Raw genomic sequence first — 25,133 nt, 5'->3', positions numbered from 1 at the left:
GTAGGGGAAGGCGCTGCTCTGAGTGAAGGGGAGATCGTTTGATGTTGCTGTGGGTTTGATGCCGTGGGGGCCTCTGCCACGCACCTCCATGCGCCAAGGCGCCATGTTACGGCACGACTCCGCTGCTAACCCCGCTGCGCTGGGGCACGAACCCGGCCTCTCCTGAGGCCACCTGAGCCGTGGAGCCGGGGCCGCGCTGAGGGGCCGCGGCGGGCGGGCGGGGCGGAGCGCGGCGGCGCCAATGGGAGCGGGCGGGCGGCGCCGGGCGCGGAGGCGGTGGAGCGTCTCGGCGAACAAAGAGGGAGCGAGCGGCGCGGCGGGAGGGAGGGAGGAGGCAGAGCAGGAGGCGGGGGGTACCGGCCATGCGGGGCCGCCGGTGAGGAGGGAGCCAGGCGGGCAGCGGCGCTCCATGGCCGGCGGGTCGGGGTGAGGTGAGGCCAGGCGCGGCGGGCATGGCGGGCGTCAGCTACTCGCCGCCCTGGTGGGTGAGCCTGCTGCACCGCCTGCCGCACCTCAGCCTGCGCTGGGAGCTCACCGCCGCCGACTTCCGACCGCACGACGCCGAGTACCAGCAGGTAGGTCCCCGCACGGGTTATAGGTGTGGGGCTGTGTCCTGTGAGGGGGGGGGGACCCCACACAGCCCGGGCCGGGGGTGTTCGCACACCCGTGGGCTGTGCGGGGCAGGGGGCTCGGCCCACTGGGCTGTGGAGGGGGGTTCGGGGCGCTCTGGTGGGTGCCGGCCAGCCCTGTTCTGTGTGGTGCATGTCCACCTCATGGAGCGACTGCCTCCTTGCTGGGATGGGGTTGGGGGTCTTGCTGGCCTGGGTCGGGGGCAAGAGGCCGTCACCCTGCAGCGGGGTGGGCAGGAGCCGCGGGCCACTTCTAGCTTGCTGGGAACCCGGGTTATTCTTGGGAAACGGTGAAAGGATCCCCTGGAAGGGGAAGCAAGAGGCAACTCTGGCCTAGTGCCCTCGCCAGGTTCCTGCGCTGCTGCCAAGCCATAGTGTCCAGGCGAAGCCACTGTCCCGGCCACATCCCGCTGGTCGGATCATAACCCATCATCGCCGAGGATACCCACTCTGCCCCACGCAGCTGCACTGATCACTCTTCAGCCAGCCCCGCACTGCCACGACCTGCGGAGAGGCCAGCAGCGCGTTCCAAAACCGGCTGCCTGCCTGCTGGAAAACAGATGACTTAATGCACGAGAGCGGCGTTAGCATCAAGTGCACAGGAAGATGCTCTCAGAATACTCGTGTGCTGCCTTTCTTTTTTTCATTAATGCTGCTTAGCCTGTGCTTGGTTGGCTAGGCGTGTAATTAAAATGATTGTGGAGTGAATCTGTGTGCTCTAACATCTGTGTTCTCTGCTGTCATCTTGGAACAGAGCTGCAGTGGCTCTGCTGCCTTGTTTTGCCACAGTCTCTGGTTTTGAAAACACCATTTTGCTTTTCTGAACGTACTTGTGGTGTCCTATATACACAGCCTGCGAACACGCACACAGGCAGAAAGGCTAGGGCATCTAAACAGTTCTCGTTTATCCTAGGAGTGAAAGGTATTAGAAATACTTTAGAAAGCAGTATGTTTTGGCTTTTTGTTTTAAACAGAGGAACAGATCTATGGGCTGAAGCTAGAGGAAAATGTGAGAGGTTAATTTAAAGACCAATGGGTAGATACAAAGAACCATCCTTAAACCAGTAAACAAACCAGACTTCTGACCTAACTTTTGTGTTTGGGGCTTCAATTTGTTAATTTGTTTTAGTTCCTTGGGCTTTGCAGAGTTCAAGATGGCCACACACAGATGTAATGCTGCACAGCAGCTTAACTGCATTTCCCTGACCTCAGAGGGTAGCTGCCTTTACAACAAGGGATATGAAATGCTGAAGATCAAAAGTTAAGAGTTCGTGGAAGGATGTTCTTGGAAGTGTGTTATCATGAAACAAGCACTCATTGACCTTTGAGTAGACAGCAGATGTACTGTTTTTGCTTAAATTGCTTAAAAGCATTCCTTGCAACAATCTGAGGCTGTGTTCATTTGTCAGATAATTTTTCTACAGTAATCATATTCTGACTTAAAGCCTTCTGCTGCTCTCCTCCTGTGTAGCTGCCTCCCCTCCCTTGATGATATTAAGGACTTCTTGCACAGCAGTAAATGGCCTTTTAAGTCTTACCATCAGCTTGCAAGAAAACATCTTATCAAATCCAAACCTAAATGTCTGGATTACTTAAGCATCTGTTGTCAAGAGAACGATTTGAGGAGCAGCAGCAGCAGCTTTGCTGGTTTGGGGGTTGGTGAAGGGTAGCAAGCAGGCTCCAGTAACACAGCCTGGGTGATCAGTGTCGCTGGTTGCATAACGAAGCTGCTGTGGCTCTGCAAGTTGACTCCGGAGTTCATAGCCATGTAGATTAATTCTAATGCAGTGAAACAAGGAAACTTAATCCTGGAGTGGGAACTGTAATGCTAAAGGCTCTCTCATGCCTTAAATTGTTCTGAAGGCCTTTTGGGTTTGAGCATTTTCTGTTAGCTTTGTTATGGATTTCTTGCTCTGTTTGTAGCCTGTGCTTGTATAGTCTCCCCTTTTCTTTAGGAACCTTTTTTATTAAGCAGGTGAGATTATATACACACTTGACAATAAGAAAGTCCATTTTTAAATTTAAAATTCTGCATATTTTTTTCTTTTTTCTTTTTTTTTTTTTCCTCTGAAGGTCTCATTGGCACAAATTGTGTGTGTATTTTTGTTTTCTATTCCATTAGTGGTTGATACCCCTGTTCTTAAATACAGACTGTTAAACTGCATGTTGCACTTGAATTCTCCAGTGGCTGGAGAGGTCAGTGGGAATGCTAGCTGGGAGTTTATGGGGATGGGAAAGGGCAGAGTGTCCCAGCTTGTAGTAAGGAAGGATTACCTTTACTAAACTGAAAATACCTTTAAGTTTCCATGACTTCAAGTCATCGGGTAGCTGGGCAGTTGTCATAAGTAAGCATACAGCAAGGTTCAGTGTCTGTTCTTGTTCTTACGTGTTATAAGGAAATAGGTAATGTACCCTTTCTGATTTTTCACTGCTTGTCTAGAAAAGATTTCCCAACCCATGACCAAGGGAAAACATTGCTTTCCTTATAAAACTGTTTTCTTTAGTAACCTCTTGGTAAAGACCTACCTTTTTCCTCGTACTCATGTTTTGATAATAGGCTTTTAACTTGTCTATCAACTGAACATCTCACTTCAAATGAAAGTGAAATACAGTGGCTTGGATTTGGATGTTGTCATGTCACTTGTTGCAGCGCCACGTGCTCCTTGCAGGTGAGGAGGCTGCTGACTTAACAGGCTTTCCACCTCTATCTAGCAAGGATTACTGTGTAATGCACAAGCTGCTATTCCACTGAAGCAGCAGACAAGCTATTGTCCCTTGAACCCCCTCTGGAGTGCATGTAGCTCATAGATAAGCACATACTGCTGGTCTTTGTAGCCTAGGTCTTTGTTATTTCTTCTGGGACTCTGGATGATGGGGGGTATCTAGATGATGTAGATCTAATGACTAGTTATTCCGTTCTGTCCCACGTAGTCCCTTTTCTCAGAGCAGGAGGGACACCAGCTGTGCACCGGCCTGTCTCAAGGCGGCTGTGTCCATTGTGTACCAACCTACAGGGGCTTCCTCCTTTTGTCTGAGAGCATGAGAAACACTTAAGGCAATGATGCTGCCAAGGGCTGATATCAATGCAGCTGCAGGTTTTGGCTGTGTACCTTTGTCACCTGAGTCAGTCTCTACAATGCTCTCTCATTGGTATTACTTACTTCTTATCTTCTCCCACCGCTTATCATGTTGCGTTAGGTTAGAACAGTGTGTGCAAGTGTGGAGATCCTTTCCCCTCTGGATCGGATTCTTTAAAAATGTATGTGTACATGCATGTCCTTCAGATGCTTCTGTCATGACAAGCTGTGGACAGCAGTATAACTAGTTCTTTCCTTTTTCTGGGGTAATGGAGCTGAGCTTCAGTATAGAATGGGTTGTGATCCTTCTTCTCCAGGGGGTTTGGCATGCTCGTGAGTCCTGTCAGAGCTGCCCTTATGTGCTGCCCTTATGCAGGACTTGCCCCATAGAGTCATCCCCATAGAAGATCTTACCAGACCAGTTTGTTTCCTAATCCTCCCATAGATCATTGGGGTTGAAGATATCTTGATGTGAACAGTTTTGTTCTGGCTGTATTCTCATCTGAGTCATACTGCAGTGCTCTGCAAAGCCTTTTCATTGTGTAGTGAGTCACAAACTCTGGAGTGAAGGGAATGTAAAAATGGAGCAAAGCCTGTGTTCCTACTGACAGCACCATGCTAATACCGGTTTTGGTCTCTGTGCCTTTTGCTGCTGAACAAATGATGATGATCTTGCCAGTACTGTCCACTTACTTTGCAATTCAGTTAATCAGACTAGTAAAATGGTCCTGAGACTGCAGCTGTCACTAGTTTAATCTCTTTAGTAATATAAGTACTTCTACTTATGACTTAGTTGCATGGCATTGAATTCACTGTATTTCTCAGGGTATAGTTCATTAAGGGCCTTGAGGTAGTGTGGAGGTTACCTGCTACAAAGAAGTAGAAAAGCTGAATAGCTTTTTAGTACAGCACAACAACAGGTAATGGGATATGTGCTTGAGACAGGGTATCTTTGGTACTGACAGAAAAGGAGCCTGCAACACTTTATTGTAGCTCTTAAGTCCCAGTGTGCCAAGAAGTGTATGACAGACAGTGAGGAAAAGAGGCTGTAAAAGCTAAGCTACAGAGCACATTGACTTGAATTTGTGCTTTTCCTTAATAGCTGGGAAACGGCAATGTTGACCTGAATCTGTGTAAATGCATGGGTTATGTATGAATCAGGCTAGAATAAAGCGAAGTTCTCCAGCATCTTTGAAACTCTTTCCTTGCACCACTCATGCTTTTTCTGTGAGAGTCGGAACTGCAAATGCATGGGTAGTAGGTGTAATGGCAACTGTATGTGCTTTGGAAAAAAGACTGGATGATTGATTCACACCAATTAAGATGCAGAACCATGCTAAAGGCAGCATTGATAAGAATAGGAGTATGCTTTAGTCCTCGGTCTCTTTAGTGTTATCAGCCAGGAGTTTCCTATCATACATCTGTTAGTGCTTTTGTGTTCTTTTTCTACCACTGTATGTGTGTTGAGGGTGGATCCAGCAGTGAAAGGTACTGTGTAAACCCAACGATGCTTCCCTTATTTTGGCTTGCAGACTCTAACACAAGGCATGTGTGTTTGAACCTGTAGCCAAAGGTTCAGCAAGGAATTAATCCTGTCAGGTACTTTCTGGCTCTGTGAGACTGTTTCCCTACACATAACAACTAATGTCATCTTTGGAAATATTTCTTGGCTGGAGAAATATGATGGAGCCTAAACTGCCAAAAACCTTGGGTTGTAGAGATTGTTTTAGAACTTCCTCTACTGTACTGGCATCTTATTTCAGTTCTGAAACCAAGAGTCTTTCTGTAAATTAGAAACATGTGTATTAGTCAAGTTGGATGACGTGTTTTTGTCTAGTTGGCTCAAAGTCAGAGGGTAATGTGCCTTCTTAAAGGGGTTAGACTGAAGGTTTCTTTCTTTCAAGAATAGATCGGCCATTTCCAAGGTCTGAATCTGCTGTAGCACTAGTTTGCTCATATTTCCAGGAAGGTTAGGTGACACTGATTAGTAGAATCCAATGGTTTCTAATGAAGTTGCTTTTAAGTTCTTAAGAAGTGATGGTAAATCCCCTCTTCCCTTTAGTCATCAGTCTCAGTTGCATGAGTAACCATGCAGTAATACCTCTTATCAGCAAACTGCTGCTTTAGGCTGACTCCTTTTTTCTGCCTTTACTAGGCAACTGTAGCATAATGAATAACCAAAAATACAAAATCAAGACCATCTTTGATGGCTGATTTTTACCAAAGTTAGATAACAACGGTTTCTGTTGACCATACATCCGATTCATGCAGCAGCATATGGTACACAGACAGGAAAAAAGTCAGCCTTTGCCAGCTTTCTGTCTGCAGCCTTACTTTTTTTTTGCTGACCCATGCTGTGCTGCTACATTTTCAGATGGTCTCCAGAGAACTGACAGTTTCTGGAAACCCTGACTGTAGATTACCTTACTCTAGTCAAAAAAAGTAACTGTTCTGAATGTATGGTTTTAGCAGACCAAAGTACACACAGAGGGGTAAAAGGTGACTAGGAGAAATGTGAAACGTGAAGGGAGGAGGGAAGGCAGTGCAAGCAAGTGTGCAAAGATGTAAACCATGCTTGCTTCATCTGGGTAGAGTTCCAAAAGTATTGATCCTGCACAGAGAAGATGCTTTTGCCAGGCCTGGTGAGCTTCCCACTCTTAAGAGACCTCTGTGCAGCTTGTGGTGCTCTGAGACTATCGTGCTGGTTTTAGCTAGAAGAGTAGAACCAGAGTTAAAAGCATTAATCTGGCCAAGTGGGGACCAGCCACTGGCACCTTGATGCTTCTGCACCAAGATGATATTTGTCCTCTTGAAAATCTTCTATTTTTATCTTTCTTTCTACACAAGTGTAACAGTTTGTCTCCTGGTCTACATTTAAGTACTTGTGAAGTAAATCTTGGGTAATGCATCCACTTCCTCTGGGTGCTGCCTGTATATTACAGTTACCTGTGTGCACGCAAGTGTTTATGGGTTTGGAGGAGCTCACATTTAAGAATCTTATATTTTGCTTTTGCTTTGGAAAAACAAGAGTCTGAACAGAAACTAAAAATACAGGTGGGGGGCTCTAACCTTCGGTTTGCCACCAGAATGACACAGCTTCTTTGGAAGCTTATCTTGGCGTCCAGCTGCAAAGGCAGTTCGCTCACATCCTGGAGAAAGGGCTAGTCAAAATCAGTTCAGTATTAACTGTTTCTTCCCTTTTTGTTTTTTCATTTCTCTCAATTCTTAATGCCTTTTTCAGCAGAGGAAAATCCACACTCTGCAGGTTAACAAAAAGCCTTTGTTTCAATGGTGATCCAATAAAACAAGCAGTGCTTCAAACTGGGTGTAGATTTTCAGTGGTCCTCATTTGGGAGAGTGAGAAATTCACACCCAGAAGAACATATCCCATTAGGCATGACTCTGGAGATTAAGGGTGGGAAGTCAGGTGCTTTCCTCTGATTTAATCCCAAGGCTTTGGACATGGATTAAGGGGCTGTGCCACAAGTCTTGATCTTGTGTTTTGGGGTTAGATGTGTTTTTGAACCTGTAAACAGAAACCTGTGTGTTGAGAATGAGATAGACAAAAGTTATGGGCCTTTGTCACATCAGATTTCTTGACATATGTGTCTTCAAATAGTTGGAGGGACAAGCACTTCCCAATCCCTTGGCATTTCTCTCTTTATTTTTGCTTTCCCTTTTTTTCCTCCTTCTAAGATTTGGCTAATTTTACACCTCTTCACCCTCACCCCTTCACATACCCCACCAGCACACTGGCTGATGGAAAGGGTGAAGTCTAGAACCTAATAGTTCATGCTATTTGCGTTGATGTGGCAAGACTGTGGTGTGTCAGAGCTTGCCCGGTCAGGTCTGTGTGACTCCTTTGTGGGACACTTCTGTACCTGTAAGGGTCAGGATGCTGAAGACTAAGCAGTGATGGTTAATGCTTCTCTTGAAGCCATTCTTTTAGGTTCTTTGATGTCAAGTGAATACTCTTGGGTGGCTGCAAGCAAGCACTGAGTAAGATGGTGCTCACTCTTAATTTTCGTGAGATGGAGGGGAGTCAGCATGTTGTTTGCAGCTGTCAGTTCTCCTCTTGCTTCTGTTTTATCTTTTAGTAGTAAACTTTCCACCAGTTACATTGAGATTTCCCATTCCCCCTGAGTGGGTAGGAGAACTTGGCTTGTTTTCAACTGAATGTAATTCCCATAGCTGGGGGAAGGGACGTGATGTCTGGGAATTTTTGCTCTAAGGTTCAGGGGAGACTTGAATAACTTTGGAGTTTATCAGGATTACCTTCTGTAGTGAACTTTAATTCTCAATTCTAAGACTCAAAATACTCAAGGATATATTCATGTCTGCTGGAGAGTTGCCTCTAATAATTCTAATAACAAAACCAAACCCCAGTAAACCTGCTCTTCTTTCAGCAAGGCTGGCTGTACTTTCTGGGCATGTCATCCTACCAGTTCTTTGTTTAAGGTGATGATGAGGAAGACAGGCAAGCTAAAATCAAGGAGGATCAAGTTCATGAAAGATTTGTAGTGCTGGGGATGCACTCAAATGACAGTCCAAAAGAAAAGAGCCATCACTGTTAGAAATCTTTCTCTTTTCTTCCACTTCAGGGAGTGGCTGAGGCTGTTGGTTGTGTTGCAGTGGTGAAAAGCTAGGAATTGGTTAGGTTTATCCCCAAATGAGAAATAACTTTTGCTGCATGGTGGAAAGGTCTGCAGATATCTAGTGAATAGTCACTGTGGGGCAGTGCCATGCTGATGTGTTTTATTTCTCTTTTTCTCCTCAGATGAAGTAGGAAAGAGCAGAACATGGTCCACTTTCATGCTGCAAAGGCTTTAGTTTCAAACTTCTTTTTACATCATTTTGGATTTTTTTAGATTTCTGGGTAATGAGCCATGTGTAGTTTTTGTGTCTGATCTTATAATTTTGAGCTTTAGGGTTTAGTAAGCCACAAATGTGCGTGTCCTTGCAAAGTAGTCGTTTGTGCTTAAGGCTGCAAGGGCTATTCTCTTTGGGGAAAAAAAAAAGTAGGTTAGTGTGCAATACAGGGACACAGCAGTTGGTATAACTCAGTCACGATACTTGTACAGATTTCCTTCTCTAGGCACTTGAATATGAGGGTCACATCATAATGTGTGCTTTCACATGGTTATCAGGTTGCTTGCTTCAGCAGATGTGATGTGTGCCAGACTTCTTTTAAGTCCCTGTTTTAACAAATGAGCATTTTTTGGTCAATAGTAAGAGCAGCATTGAAACCAGCCAGGGGAAGGAGCTGACACTCCCCTTCACCCGTACTTAAACTGGAGCTGCACCCTCGGATTATGATTTCCTCGGTCACTGCTAAATGCTTTTTCTGGCTGATACATCTCAGAATGGTGCCACACGTGCATATGCATGAAAGTCCTTTGTGGTGTGAAATTAAGGATGAAAGATATTGCTAATCAGTCCTAACAATACCAGACTTATTCCTGGACAAGGGGAAATGGGAATGTGGGGAATGAATGTTTCACAAATGTATAACACATTCAGACGCGTTGTTATGCCAGTGTTGGTGTCTGTGCATGGACACCCTTTTCAGGCTGTAAAATGCTGCTGTTCATGCAGGGAATTTAAACAAGCCTTCTATTCAACACTGAAATCCAAAATAACGCCAAAATCCAAATGGAGGCACTTCAGTTGCATAATGGTGTCTGTTACAAGGAGGTCTTGGTGCAGCAGATGATGTAATGCTCCTTAAGATAAGGTCCAAGCTGGTGGGGGCGAGAGAGGGAAAAGGGTGTTGGCAAAGGAACCCTTAAGAATCCTGGTAATGGTGTCAAAAGCTCTCCATAAGGTGTCAGTTAGCAGACCTAAATAATCCCAAAGTTGACTGGGTTACAACTGTACATGTGGAAAAAATGACCCATTGTTTGGTGGTACCTGTTTTCTCTGATTATAGTTGCTTTAGTGTTGAATAGAAGGTTTCTGAATAACGTGGTAGGCAGAGTATGACTTCACTGTACTTCATGCTCTTTCTTGCAGTTTAACATTGTGCTCAAGTTCCTGTAGCTGATAAACTGGTGATTTTGATGCTTGCTACAGTAGTTCTCTTAAGTCTACTAAAGACCTGTTCTCTGTTGCATTGCTGAAGTTGTAATGCTTTGCATGTGGGCTGTGCCTGTAGCGTTGCCATTTGAGCGCTCCTTGTAACGGATGATGTTACTGTTCCGAGGCCTCTGGCAGTTTGTTACTTTGCTTCCTCCCTAAACTTAGGTTTAGCATATACTTCCTTTCTTCTGCTTAGGGATAGCTCTTTATGTCGCTTCCTTGCTGCAAGTGCCTCTGTAGTCTCTTCACAGACTGGCATGGTCAGAGGGGTGGCATATATGATTGCCACCTCGCATACAGCTTCCCCCACCCCCTTTCTCCCTTGTTTTACAGTATTCACTCCAGGAAATGCTGAGAAAGCCGAGAGTAATGGAATTCATGAAATTCAAGCTGTGCTTCAATGAAAACGTGTTTTCAATTTCTGCCTCCTTGGGAGCCTGAGACTGAACTGTAATTGTTGGCACTGGGTGGGGGCTGGGGCTGTGGATGAATGAAAGCGGTGGAGTCAGCACTCTGCAGAGCCTCTCGCCCTGCATCTCGCTGCTGCTCGGCATTCAAAGGCTGGTGTGTGCTTTGTGGCAGCTTCAGGAAGCGTTTTTGTATTCAGCTGTCCAAATGGCCCAGGCGTTTTCCTGCTGGGTTTGATCTGGCTGTCCGGGTCTGAATGACAGTGACATGTTGGAGAGGAACGTGATGGGGGAAGCATCAGCTGGGGGTGGTTTATTCCCCCCCTCTCCGCTCTTGATCCTGCTCATGCTGTCCTTTGAGTGTCCTGCTGCTGATTAAGGGTGAGAATTATAATGGTGACTCAAAAGCCTTTGGTAAAACTCATTAATTCATTCCTCCTTTAATTAGACACCCAGCCATGGGCTTATAATTATCAGAGCCTAGGAACAGTTTGCAGCTGTAATAAGCTGTGCTGCATCAATTGCAGAAATCATGGGGTTTTGGCAAAGGCAGATGTGGTGAGCTCTTCCTCTTGGCTTTTGGTGAGGAACATGGAAGGGCAGAGAAATGAGGGAAGAAGATGAGAGTGTGTAGCAGCTGACCGCTAGCTGAATCTTGCCTCCTAGTGTTGAACTAAGAGGAAAGGGTGGAGTTGTCCTGCTTATGAATGTTTTTTTTAACTTGGGAGGTGTAATAATGTAGCTTTCAAGGAGAGAAAAGAGGAAGGAGAATCTAATGAGAAGTTGCACAAGAATCTCGTCTTTAGCACCTGAAGGAATTTTACTTTCGGAATAAGAATGTAACAGGAGCAGTTGCAGTGCTAGTTTTGCTATTTGGAAATAGCAAATAGGTAGGGAATGGCTAAATGTTTACAACAAAAAGTACCAGGTACTTTTCTTGTGTCTACTGGGAGGAAAAAAAAATATAGCAAACTTCCATTATTTTGTGATCTCTTCTTGTTTCTGAAATATGAAGGAAGGTAATTTTCGGAACAAACTTGTGTGGGTGACCACTGGCAACAGATGACCGGGGTCTTCTGAGAGAAGTTTGTGCTACTTCTGGTAACTTTGAAATACTTGTCCTTGGTTTTTTAATTAGTTTTCAGAAGGAGAACTACAGGGAAGGCTGAGAGGACTTCAGGGAATGACTTGTTATTTCTACCTTATTGCAACTTCACTTGTAGCTACAGTCATTGTGAATGCAATGGTAGACCCTGAAAACATGACTGCCAGATAGGTTTGCCTTTTTTTCCCCCTTAAGGTTTGAACCCGAGTAAGGTTAGACTGAACGCCTTGGGCTAGAGTAAATAGGAGCTGTTGCACAAGACTAGATTAGAGATACCTCTAGTCAATGGCAAGTATTAATGTTCATACTCCCTTAAGAGGGAAATTACTGCAGTTGTAGTAGGTGGCAGGAAAAAATGGATCAGCTGTGTTTTGGGTCTTTTTCTGTCTGGGTTTAGTGGAAAGCACAGATAGCACATCCAGTGAAGATGGAATGATTTGCTTGACACTACTGTAGCTAAACAGAAGTCTTCAGATGAAAGTGCTATTTTAAAAGCACTGTACAATGCTTCCTGTCTGCCTTTTAGTATTTCAGAATGTGACTGATGTCTTCTGTTTGCCCTTCTTGTCCTCTCCCCATGCAGTCTGAGTTATTGTTGGCTTATGAGACTGAGTATGCATAGAGCTTGGGTAGGACAGGGTTTCATCCCTGGTCTCTGAGGCCAAATATGCTGGATCACTGGCCATTCCTTATATATGTATATATCCAAGACATATGTAAATACACGTATTTAGACAACAGATGTTGAATCAGCTTGACCACACAAATTAGTGGGAGCAATAAAATTACAAGGTTAAAATAGCTTTTCATTCTCATCAATACAAACAGGTAAAGATCCTGGTGAAGTTCTTGGCTGGTCTCAGAGACCATGTTCTGGAGCAGGTTGAGTGCTCAAGCAGTTGAACCTCTTAATCGCTGCAGGGACAGTCTCAAAGCTTAAAGGTTTTTTGAGCTGTTTTTGGCTTGACCTACTACAAGTTAAATTCTCTTCGAACATGAGCTCTTCAGCATTTTAAATGCTTTAATAATAAGTGGTACACCAAAGGTGTTGAATATAAAATGTGCCCAGTGCTGCTGACAAAATTCTCCATGTAGACAAATGGTACTTTGGGATGTGCTTCCAATGCCTGTGCCTTAGCAGGCGGCTCTTGGAGAAGCCGTGTGAGTGATAGTAGATGCTGGGAGCATTCTGCTGAGGTGTAAATAACAAGGTTGGACAGTTTATGCTAGCTCTGCTGTTTTTATTAGTGCAACTTAGCTTTTGCCTTGGGTGATGTGGAGGTTATGGGAGAAGGAGGAAGGGACAAGCTGTGAACTTGCCTCCTCTCCCAGCAGATGATGATGATAAGGTATGGGGATCTTGTTACCCTAATCCCCCCTTGGCGTGTTAATTCTTCTTGTCTGTGCACTTGTATCTTAAGTCTGAAATTCTTATTGAGGCAACTGCTTGCTGGGTCACACGTGTGTCTCATTTGAGTGCCCTTTCAACCTTTTTGGTGTTTGTGTGGATTTTGTTGCAGCTATTAAAATTCAGTTTGCTGTTATAGTATTTCATTGCTGTTAATTTTGTTCCCAGGGAAATGCTCTGAGAGACTGCTGCGTGTCTGGTTACTGCTCCTAAATACATTTAATAGCTATTTGCTAGCTATGGTCTTCTGCCTGTGATTGACTCACCTCTTAATGTGCTCTCAGTGCTGAAGAAGACTGCAAATCCAAGTTTGGTGGGTAGATCTGAATCATCTTCTGCTGGTGTCAGCTACACTTTGTCCTGCAAGGAAATGTACCTCTTGTACCACAGCCGTGGCATATCCGACAGGTGAAATGTAGTTCTGCAGGTATAACCTATGCGCAGGACTTCCAGCACAGGTTTGGTTTACATGTGCTGGCTTAGGTAAGAGGGATCTAGATTGTTTGATGCTATAAATGAAATACAAGGTTCCTAAGAAAGAGCCAGTTTCAAGGATAGGCCTTTAATGCTCGTCAAGGTTCACATTCAAAACAGGCATGTCTTTATTTCTTTTCCAAAGTGAAATTTCCTGCTTGGTGTTTGATGTAGTGAATGCTGAGCTTTCTTTCTCACACCCGTGCCTTCAGATGGGATCCATAAGCAGTTTAGTTCTTTACTTCCTACTCACAAACACATGCACCACTACTTCTTTGAGCCTAAAACTAGTTCTACAAGATTTTCATCCATGAGGATGTACTCTACTAGCCTTTGACATACTGTTGCCTTCCAACAAGTCACTGGTCACTTCTGGGAAAACTGAGATCTTGAGTGTTTTCTGTGTAGTTGCACCTGGACCTTGGTCAGTGTATGGTTTCTCCCATGTGCTGTGAACAGAGGCTAATTGTAAACAGGGCTGAGAGCTTCTGGAAGCTATAATGTAGTCCTTGGCTCAGCGAGGAAGATTTTTTGTTAGAAGAGGACACATGTGAAACAGGACCACAATGTTGTTCTAATGCTGCAGTAAGGAAGTATTACGTGGTGCAAAGCTTGATGTTAACCGAAAGCTACATACTCTTCTTATAGTCAAAACATTAACTATACCAGGATAAGAATCTTGTTCTTGGTGCAGCTGTGGCTTGGATTGTGCAATGGATCTTTGGGTTCTGCTACAGTATTTCTGTATCACTTGATCTAGATAAATGTCCTGATGACTGAAACTGTGCTGTAGGTCAGGAAGAGTTTAGAGGCAGGTGTACATACATACCATCAGTTTGGGGAATGGTGGTAGGCACTGCATGAGAGCATCAGTGCTGTGTGTGGGTTCTGGTTTCTTATACCATCCTGGCTCTAAGGATCTAAAGCTCCTCCAGTGCTGCTGAGTGGGGTCTTGGTAGGTGGCAGTGTCTTGTTTGATTCCCAGCTGCTTGCAAGGACTGGGGTCTTTAGGCTGTTTAACTGCACTCTTAGCTGTCATGTAGTTAACTTTGAGGCAGCACCCAGATAACCCCCTATGCCTGTGCCTGTGGTAAGTAGGTTTCAAAGCGGGGTTACACATTCCAGGCACGTACACTGTCCTGCTCTGCTAGCTCGAGCTGGGTTAGTCATGCGCCTCACCGAGCGTGTCAGATCTGAGACGGTCTGTCTCTTTTGCTTCTGTTCTCTGAATCCTTGCTCTATAAAAGACAGTAATCAACAAAAGGGCAGTTAGAGTTGTGGAGCTTGGTTATATGATCTTGTCATTTCTTTCACCCTCATCTGTGGACTAAGGAGGTAGTGTTTTCAGTGCAGGGTCCTTGGGAAAGTGGCTGGGACTGTACTGTTCAGCTGTAGGGCACTGTCTAAAATAAATAGTGGGAGCCAGTGACAAGAAAAGGGAGAAAACCAAGTGAAAACACAGTGCAATTCTATTCCTTGTGGTCATATTTTGTGTCCACAAGCTGCTGTTAAAGCTCCTAGTCATTACATGTGGGATTGCACTATCATGTATGCAAAAACCTGCTTGTGTTGCTTCACTTACGTATTTTCCACCTGAAGGTATAATCTGATGACAATATACACTTCCAGAGTAACCGGTATGTCATAAACAGGATTATGATGTCTAGTAAGGATGGAGGGCACAGAGAGTTTAGGAAGGAAGTATCCCCTCATGTAAATACCCTCAGTAATGTGGAGCAAAGAAAGGTAAATACAGTGCCATATGTGCAGAGAGCAGCATCCTGCTTTGCATGCTGCATTGCACCTAGGGGCCATGTCACTGGCAGAATGGGGGCGAGGAGGAAGGGTACACATGCATGTGCGTGGTGTGTCCTTAAACTAGTGCAGTGAGGCCTTAAGAAGGTGAATCTGTGTCATTAGCAAACCAAGGTAAACCCTATAGAGAGCCTGTTACTGATCTCAAGGTACAAGTGTGGCAGGCTGCCTTGTCTCAGCTAGTATTATTAAAACCCGGAAGGCACCAGGGACGTTCTAGCCATATCTCTTCCTACCTTCCTTCTTTCCATTCCCCCATCAAGAGCACCTTTACTCTCCAGTCTGGAGAGGGTAAGGTTTATCTGCTGCAAGGTACTGCATTTTTTCCCACTGGTAGTGTCTATAGGGTTAAATTAAAATGCTTTCTCAATACACATTCAAGCTTGCTTTCTCTTTTTAGTAAAAACTTGAGCTGGCTGTTTTATTGTTAAAGATGATGGGAAGAACCAGCAAAATCCAAAGCATCTCTCTTTAGCTCCTTCTGCACTGAAGACTTGCACTTGCATTGCAAGACGGTGTCTTGCAATGGTTCTTTTGCGGACCCATAAAGGAAAGAGAGCTACTTTACTTGCACACAGTTACTGCCAGAGGTATCATGATGCATAGATTTAAGAGAGAACAGTTTCTGAATGCTTTGTAAGAGTCTTTGAGCAGATGCTCTGCTCTACTTTGTTCTGCAGTTTATGCACCACTTGCTTTCATTCAATAAAAAGCAACACGAAGACATGGGAGTTATTGCACATATTTGCTTTGTGGCTTCAGGGTATCTTATCTTGGGGCTGCTCAAAACTTTTCTAGTGAATTGCTCTCACTATTTGCAGTGTTTGGGGTGATGTAACAAATGGTTCGATTGCTTCAGTGAGTCAAAAGGACTGCTTGGCTCTTCCCCAGAAGCTTTAACACCTGCTAAAAGGGTGAAGAATTCCAGGCAACTGTTGCCAGCCCTTAAGTGCTGTGAAAAGTCTCTTGTCAAAGATCCAGTTTTCTGTGTAGGTCGGGAGTCAGATAATGTTCCCCACTAATCTAATGCGGTTGGTCAGGGTGGATTTAACTCTGTATTGTTGCCCAAACTGTTTTTCTTGGTGCTTTTAGTGAGCTGAACTGAGTATATGGCAAGGGATCTTGAACTCTAGTGGTGATACAAAAGAGGTGATGGAGCTAAGGAGGACATGGCTTTCTTCTTTTTAGCTTCAGAGAATCTGCAATGAATGTATTTTTACAGGTGGTCCTGTAGTTAGTGAGGTCTGCCAGCCCCACATGATTAGAGAATAAACTTCAGTAAGAGATACCACGCTGGAGCATATAGTTTTTTCTTCTCTTTGTTCCTGATTAGGATGCTCTCTTAAAGTAACTTCACAAATGAGGCTTAAATTACCTGTCTATAAAGAATAGAAAGAAAAATTCCATGTAGGAAAGGGTAGATCTTAGGTTTGAGATATTTCAAGTGCATGTTGAATGTCTGCTGCAGCCTGGCTTAAAAAATATGTATAGAACTACTCAAATGCAAAAAGATCCACCTGGCTCCCTTCTGTGGCATCTTTTGTGGGAGAGTTCATAAACAGCCTGGGGGATTTCTGCTTACACACTGCTGAGTCCTGCTTCATGATAATATTCCAAGCAGGCAAATTGCAGATCTGCACAGGTAACAAGGTACTTGGTGCTTCAGAAGAGTTGTTTTCAAATGCAAAGTTAACAGTGAAGGTAAGCGTAGGTATTAACAGAGAAGGTTATTATAAAGCAAAGGAATGTGATTCACCAGTTGAGATAGCTGGCTGAAAGTCCATCCAGCCATGGTGGTGGCTTGAAAGACTGGATTAAAAATAAAGCAGGAGGTGGTTGGCAAATAGCAAATAAGTAACTAAACACCAGTTCCTGGTGTAGATCTGTTGAAAAGGTGTTTCAGGAACCACAACAGCCAGAAAAGGTGAGGTCATGTGTTTCTACATGCAGCATTGGGGAACCTCTAACTTGAGTATGCTGATCTGGTGGCAGCCCTAACAGCTGGTTTTAAATAGCCCAATTATTTTAAGTTTCTATAAGCACTTCTTGGAGGACTGGTAAATGCTAGTTTTGTTTAGTGGAAGTGGTGATGTTGGAAACATACTGAAGTCACTGTAAAGCACCACAAGGTATATCTTGGATGGATTGCTAAGCCACAGGTCAGAGGAACCACAAGGGTGGTTCATAGCAGGAATGGCCCACTGCTTAGCTGACAATGGCTGTGGCCTGAATGTTGTCTGGGAGGCTGGATTAAATAGTCCTTTCCAAGAGTTTTCAGGCCAGGAATATCCTGACTCCATGTTGCTTTGAAGTGCTGCACTACATGAGTGCATAATGGTAAGTGGATGAGGCAGCTGGGCTCTTGTCCACTGGATCTCTTCTTCCTTTGCCGGATCCCTCCTCATACTTGCAGTTTGAATGTCAGAGGGCTGTGTTTCTAACCACAAATGTGAGGTTAAAAACAAAACAGTGAAGAGTCTGTGCTCCAGGATTTTTCTTTCGGAAAGACGCTGTAATCCAAAATCTGCCATTCTTCTGCCAGTCAGTAGTTGTGAAGATATTGGTGGAAAAGAGCCTGATTTGTGGTTAGAAGTTAAAAACCCCACGCACTCTCGCACGGGGACTTGGTGAGCAGGGAGCACTGCAGCCTGGTTCTTCAGCTGGTGCTGGTGTGACCACTCATTGAGTCCTGCTGCGGTGGCTGCTCTTACTCAAGTGCCAGATGCAGATGCTGTGACTGGGGTGTGTTCACAGCAGTTGTTTTGAGTGAAGAAACTTTTCCTTTGAGGATTGTTGGGTGGCTCTGAAACACCTTGGACTTGACCTGTTAAACTCTTCAGCTGTAGTGCTTCTGAATTGTGATTCTTCATGGACAGAAAGTGTTCATCTCAAGCACTGGTTATTAATCTACAGGTAGCCTTGAGAAGACACAGAAATGTACAGTAATTATAGTATACCTACCTAGAGACAAAAGAGAAAGGGGTTGGTGGGAAGCATAGCTCAGGATTACAGTGTGAGGGGGGAAGAACTGTCAGCCAATTTAGGATGTGAAAGAAAATGTACTTCCTTCTTCTACTTCTTTATAGTTTGGTCCTCAGTGAATAGTGTCGCTGATGCCATCTGAAAGAGGGCTTCAGTGTGTTTAAGGTTTTCAAGGTCAAAGGCACAGGGCTTCTGACTAGCGAGACTGTCTGTTGGTGATAGGATGTGATGCTTTCAAAATGCAGAACTGCAATGATGAGAAAAATAGCCTTTTAGTGGATGGAAAGTTTCCATATCAACAGCAAGTGTCCAAAGCGGCTTAAACTTCCCAATGAAAGGTGAAGTGAATGATTGCAAAGGGCGAGTTGATCACAAATGCAGAAACCAATTTGCAGTCACTGCCTGTACAAAAGGCACAAATTTTGCTATAGCTTGTGGGAATCACTTTTTTCCTAGACAAAAGTTGGCATTTAATGTACCTTTGCATAAGTAGTAGCAGTATGTAAATCATGCATTGAATGGTCCTAAAAAGCCAGCATTGCCAGATGGAGGCATGTCAGGATGATGGCTTGCCTCTCTGCCATTGTCAGGTGTGACAACAGCAACAGGGGAGCTGTCTGCTGTTGTCTAGGTGGTAACACTGGTAATCCAGGCCCAGCTTTGGAGCAGCAATCCCAAGTAAGGCAGCACGCTCGATGGCTGTGTCCAAGTGACATGCACATGGTTCAGTTAGCACAGAGGGCTGGGGTGGCACATATTGACAAGGCATGGATCTATGAAGCTCTAAGCAGCTAGAGCTTCAGCAGAGCATATGGTATTTGCATTTCTGCCTCTAAAACTGATCCAAGTAGTGACCTGCTGAGAGGTAGATGCTTTGCAGTAATTTCTTCCCCAGATGTAGCTGCTATGAAAACAAATGTTGAAGGACTGATTTTTTTCACAATGGCTCTCTATCAAGGGCGCTTCAGTGCTCACAAGTTACTGGATTAGCATAACAGGGGTGGCTTGAAGCAGTGCTGATAAGAGCAGAGTGTTTCCTGCTGAAATTATAACCGAGTGACTTATAATTCTGCTGCCTTGTACATTTTTCAATCTCTGACTTAACAGGAAAGCTTTGGCTGCCTGAAGTGTCACCACTTCCTCTTTTGCATCAGTAAATTGCAGAAGGATTTGATGGTGTCCAAGCCTGCAGCACCCAGACTGGGGTTAGTGCTGGAAGAGGTCATTCTGTTCTGGGAACTGTGGAGCATTACAGAATGTTTCCTCCCTTGTTCTGTGTTTGGAAAGGCTATTCTTTTGCTTTTTTGCAACATGGAGGTGCTTAGAGATATGCTCAAAAGATGCAATAGAACACTTAAGTCACTTAAAGTTTGACAAAAGTTTAGAAGTTGTTTAAACCCAGAGGTTTTGTAGAAGTCCGTGCAACCAAATTGGCTTTAGGTTTGCCTGTTTATATGCTGAAACCCCAGGAAATACCATAGTCATGCACAGTCCAAACTTTGCTGCGTGGTTTGTACTTGCTATTTGGATGTTTGAAGAATGAGTCCATTTCTCTAGAGTGGCAGATCTCTTTTTAAACATCCACAAATTGCTTCTGGTAGGCAGGCCATGACTGATTTGAAAATGCAGTCTGGAAAGCTCGCTTCAGACAGTAATAATGCACTGTGCACAGGTAACCTCTGCTTGTGGCTGACCTGGATGTCCAGGTTCTGTAACTGTATGCTTGGCCTAAGTGCGCTGGAAGCTCTTTGTGCTGCAAAAAGCAAGGGTGAAGCGTGCTGTTGCTGGCAATTCCTAAACCACCTAGAAGTCTAAGGTAGTATGTACTCAATTATTTGTTGGTGAAATTATAAGTAAAGCAAAAAAGTAAATAAAAGCTAGTACAAATCTCCAAAGAAGGCTGTGGTGAATGCTGTTGAAGAGTGTCCTATGCTGTGTTTACAGGGAGGTGTGGTTTATGGGAGCAAGGTTCTCATTAGCGCTTTCTGGCACTATCTGTAAGCTCAAAGCTTTTTCTTCTCAGTAGAAGTCTTTTGCACAAAATTTGGCACGGAGCTGCAGCCTTGGAAAGCAGGGTTGGGTTTTTTTTTAATGGCATCAAAGATATTTTTGCTCCTGAGCTCCCATGGAATGGCACTGCTCTGTCACTGCTGTAGTGCTGAGACCTGTGTGCGTTGGTGAATCTACACCATTTGGTATTCCAGCACCCATTTGGAATAAATGTGTGTATTCCTTATTGGACAAGAGAAAAAATTTATAGTACTATATTCTAACATTCTGAGCATGATTTAAAATAAGATTTGGGCTGTGAACATGGATATTTGTCTGTGCTAGGCTTCTTCAGGCAAGACCTCAGTGGAGAAATAGTGCAAAATCGTGGTTTCAGCATTGTACCTTTGGGCAAATGGGACTGAAACCCAAGGGCTTGCATGGGGAATTTTAAAATTAATGTGGATGTGGTTCTTTGATCCCTAATAACATTTGTAGCTTCAGACCCTTTAATCATACCTATCTGAAGTGGAAGTTTGGTTCCTGAGGTCATGGTCCAGGCGGGTGGCTGGAACACTTTGCACTTGGGAGCTGCTCAGTGGTGAAATCAAGAACTGATGCGGCTGAAAACAGGTTTCAACACCAGCACAGGTATGTCTGATTCAGGTTATTGTGTAACTAGCCCTGGTACTAAAAAGCAGCAGTCAGTCCTGCTAACTAGAGGCCAGGATATTTGAACTGCTGCCCTGTAACCCAGACTGAGAACCTGATCCAGGCATAAAACATGGTTTCTTCTTGTTGGATGAGTTGTTTTAACTCTGGTCTGGCATGAACCAGGAGTGGGAATGAAGTACCCGTGCTTCATAGTGCTTCAGCACTAAGAGCATTGAGGGGAAAAGTGCAGGACACACAAGGCTTTGTATTGAATCTCCCTTTTGGAATATTTTGGGGTGTTGAATCAATAAGCAGAACTCTGGAGCCAAATAAAAGGTTCCTGGCTGATTCTGCCTTCATGTGACCACATAGGTTTTGCTAAACCATAGCTTTTTTTAAACCAGCACAGAAAGAACACACTTGTGGGTTTGGCTTATAGATTAGCCATTTCTTGCCAGTTATAGCTGCTTTTTGGTTCAGAGTCAGAAACAATGGTGAAAGCTGATAGAACAAACCACTGTACCACTGGTGAAAGGGGTCTGTAATGGTGTTTTATTTCTGGCCACTTTGTGACCTGCAGAACGGTAGCTGAGCAGGGACTATTCCTGTTGAAGTGCTACATAGCTTTTTCTTTGTTTCTCTTCCCTGAATGCTACACTCTCCATCACTTTAAAAGTCTTGAGCTGCATTGTTGACACATGAGCAGTTGATCAATTTTTCCCTTCTACTTCAGTAGATTATGTGTGATTTGGTGCTCTCATTGGGTGGTGTGGGTGCATCTCCTCCTCCTCACTGAAATGTATTAAAGCTTTGGACATGACCTGTGAAATCACAGCCATATTGCATTGACGTTGAGTGTCTAAGGTGGTGGTGTGATGCCACTTTACAGCTGGACAAGCAGTAACACAATTGTCTTCACTAGCCCCCTGGATTTCAGCTATGTCTGTGACACAGCTACAGTCCCCACCTTCCATTCAAGTTCCTCAGTTGCAAGTCTATCCGTATTTTGAAACCCTTTGTAGAGTTGTACCTCTTTAAAAGAATGAGGTTGGAGGCATGATACAGGGCTGTGTGACTACTTCAGGCCCATCCATTTGTCAGGGAAATTGTTTTCTAGTGCTGCGTACTGATAGAAAGTGTCAAGCCTGATAAATGTGCTTAAGCTTCTTCACTTCTTCATTCTCCCTAGAGCTTAGTTTCAAGAAAGCAATATTGATATGTAAAATATTGGGAGATGCTCACCAGGGACCAATCTGGAGTGGAGACAAGGCAGGAATATTTTAATTTTGAGGCTTGGATAAACAGTGAAAGGAGCAAACACTTCCTTTTGTTTTATAAAGCTTTTATTTAATAATAATAAGGAAAAATATGGAAGGGACCCAAACTTTTCATGCATTGAAGTGTCTGGGAGGGAACATCCTTTCAAACACTTGGTGTGTTGAAGATAACAGCACCCTTCCTTTAATCAGCAGCCTTTTTTCCAAGTGCTTTTTTTAATGCAGTGCAGAGTCAGAGAGTCTGGGCATCTTATTTCTGTGCTCTGGTTGAAATAGCACTTCCTGCTGGAGTCGAAATCGGAAATGACCTGAGCTACACACGCTCAACAAGAGGAAGATGGGGAGTGGCTTATGGCTGGAAACTTGTTAGTTCTGTTTATCTGTTCAGTAGCTTAGAAATAATGACTTTTGAAATGGTAGGAATTTGGCTAGTGGGAGCATTCACTGTCTTATCTATAGATAAGTATGATGCTGGGAAAAAGTGGTATATTCTCCTTGTAAAATTTTAGTTACACTAAAATTTGTGACTAATATAGTTACAAAATTGTTTTCTTCTGCTAATACCATGTTCATAGAGTTGCCTTGAACTCTTGAATAGTTTTTTTCTTATAATATCAGCATACAGGTCAGTATTCAAAAGAGTTGCTTTATTTTTAAAGATAACTTGTGTTGATACTTTTGACTGCTTTAGTTTAAAGTGCATAAATATAAAAGGGCCTCTTGTTTAATTGTTATGGGAGTATATTTTTCCTAATGCCTGTTTTCTAGGGAGTTCCAAAGGATTTAAATCTTGGCTATGGCTTAAAGTTTGTCTTTTCAGTTAAGGGGAGGAGAGAAGAAAAGAAAAAGGGTGTCTCTGAAGTACATACTGAAGCGACCAACATGTCTTGAATGTGAAGGATGAGGTCTTCTTAAATTTAAATGCTTTACCCTGGCAACCTATGGGTGCTTTTAAATTTGCTTTAGGATGGTCACTATCTTCAGACTAGCAGTAGTTCTCAGGGATGGTTATATTTTCCAGAGAGACAATCTTAAGTTGGGGAATGATTATAGTAATGGAGTTCTGTGAATAGCAGGTTTTTCCTATACCTAGGAGAGCCATTTTTGTGCTTGGAGAAGTCACTAAGGATATGAGCAAAAAGGACAGTAGATTAAACCTGTCTTGTCTAGAGGTCAAATGCTCCACTGGAGTGGGTATTGAAAATAGTTTGGGGAACCAAGATGGTCTTTGGTGCCTGCAGTGATCAACTACATGAAATAAGTCTGCTCAAGTCTTGGGACATCAGAAGCTTACTTTGAGCTGACCTCCCATTACAGGACTCGAAAAGACAGCCCTTGCAATTCAGCTTGTCCAACTTGATTAGATTTTATCTGGAGCTTGATTGAATTTGTGGACAAGATTATGAAGAGCAACATGACTGTCAATGAGGTGAGCAGTCTTTGAGGAGAAACTCTAGTATCCCAGAGGACAGAGCTTTTAAGTTATGAATATGAGAATTACTTGATTTAGTTACAGGCATTTTTGCTGCTGTGCTGTCAGTGGTACTAGTTTAACACATAGCATGCATGGTGCTTGTTGCCCTCAACTTGGTGTTTGCTTGAATTTTAATTATCCTCCATGTGGAGGGCTTTCTTCCCATCTTAGCTATTACCAAAGTGGCCTTAGCCCCTGGGATCAGAGCTGTTGAGGGAAAAGCTTTGATCTTCAAGCACAGCAGCAAAAATAGCCTTGCTTGCTAGAGTGGAGTTGTGTCCGCTGTGCATCATTGCTCTAGCAGGTCAGATTGGCTAGATGATGACCTCTGGATAGCTTACTTAAACAACACATCTTAATGTTTGTGTAGTGGATATCAAAGGCAGACTCTCATTTGAAGACGTAGGGATTTTATAGCCTTTTTGTAAGATGAGAGAAAAATGGAGGAAAAGCTTGATATCTTCCCCCTGTGGATGGGGTAAATGACACGTTTTAGAAGCACTCTGCTGCCTACTGTTTTCTTCTTTTCCTGGCTCTGTTTTAGTAAGTGTGGCATTGTTCTGCAGCTCAGAGACCACTCCAGTGGTGTGCTGAGTGATTGCTTGAGCCTGGTGAGAATCAGCCTACCCATCACCGTGCTGAATAGTCACGACTTTTCATGCTGGTGTTCTTGTTTTTCTTCTGTTGCTAAATGTTATGAGGTGATGCTGGAGAAGAGAAAGAAAAAAATCTCTACCTTCATATACAGTGGCAGCTGTTAATGGGGAAAGCAGTACTCTGTCAATACTGGGGAGATCTCACTTGTTAAAGCTATGCTTTTTACCTCGGTTGTTTTTTTCTTGTTGAAATAAAAGCAAGTTGATGCAGAAATAACAGTAATTTATAAGCTTGAGAACTGTGCCCATATAAATGATTACAGATCTTTTTGGCTACTGTCGAATAATGAAGAAATCTAATATTTAGCTGTCTACTTATCAAATGTCTTTACAACTGGTTCTGCTCTACATAACTCAAGGGAACTAACAAAAGATGTGACAGATTTTCAAATGAATTTGTACTTAGTCCCTGAAAACTTAATAAATATGTTTTTCTACTGGGTATACTGGCAGGATACTTCTCTCTGACAAGAAAGTGTATGGGGAAGGTGCTATATTTCTTGGAGACTTTCCTCCATTTGAGATGACCATAGCAGAAATGAACATGTCTGTGTGTGTGTGCAAGGAATCTGTGGGTTTTGTCTTTAAGATATTAAATCTGCTCTTTGCTTTATCCCCAACAGAGCTGGCAGCACGGATTCCTTCAGGGCCTCCCATTTCAGTGTGGAGTTTGGTTGTCAGGAGCCGAGGTTATCCGTTTGACTTCATGCTAGTGCTTCTCATCTGCTTCAGTGCAGTTTGATCAGCTGAGGGGTAGGCAGTTTAGGGAAGGCAGTGACATAAAACACAGTTGGTTCTGCAAGGGTTTGACTTTTGCTTTATAAATAGTGGGAAGCAGGTAGCTGTTACAGCCTGCACAAACAATTGCTGTAATTACAGTTGTGTGATGCCAAAGGCAGAGATGCTAATGCTTCTCTACACCCTCAACGCACTTTTCTTTGATAGTGTATGTTCTCTGTGCTGCCTTAAGACCTTGCCATGGTCTTTGGTTTTGTTTTCAGTGGCCAACTTGGGAACGTAACAGAGAATTTTGATTTGTTTTCTTTCAAAAATGGTAGAAGTTGGGCTGTTTGTTTTGGTCTTCAGTTTTCAGCCTTCTTCCAGTTCT

General features: G+C 43.7%; 1 protein-coding gene across 2 annotated transcripts in view; it reads left to right on the top strand.

The window, feature by feature from the left end:
* The first annotated feature begins 240 nt into the window (after positions 1–240).
* TTYH3 (tweety family member 3) overlaps positions 241–25,133 on the top strand; it is a 79,127-nt gene continuing 54,234 nt past the window's right edge. Inside the window, exon 1 of one of the 2 annotated variants that reach the window (XM_030484547.1) lies at positions 241–575. In XM_030484547.1, the coding sequence (XP_030340407.1) occupies positions 453–575 (123 nt within the window). In that variant the 5' untranslated portion in view covers positions 241–452. The remainder of the gene's footprint in view (positions 576–25,133) is intronic. The other variant, XM_030484549.1, reaches the window with a different exon arrangement.

This window comes from Strigops habroptila, chromosome 4 (assembly GCF_004027225.2).
Source record: "Strigops habroptila isolate Jane chromosome 4, bStrHab1.2.pri, whole genome shotgun sequence".
Lineage (NCBI taxonomy): Eukaryota > Metazoa > Chordata > Aves > Psittaciformes > Psittacidae > Strigops > Strigops habroptila.
The sequence above is the reverse complement of the archived record's forward strand: the minus strand, read 5'-3'. Positions and strand labels throughout refer to the sequence as shown.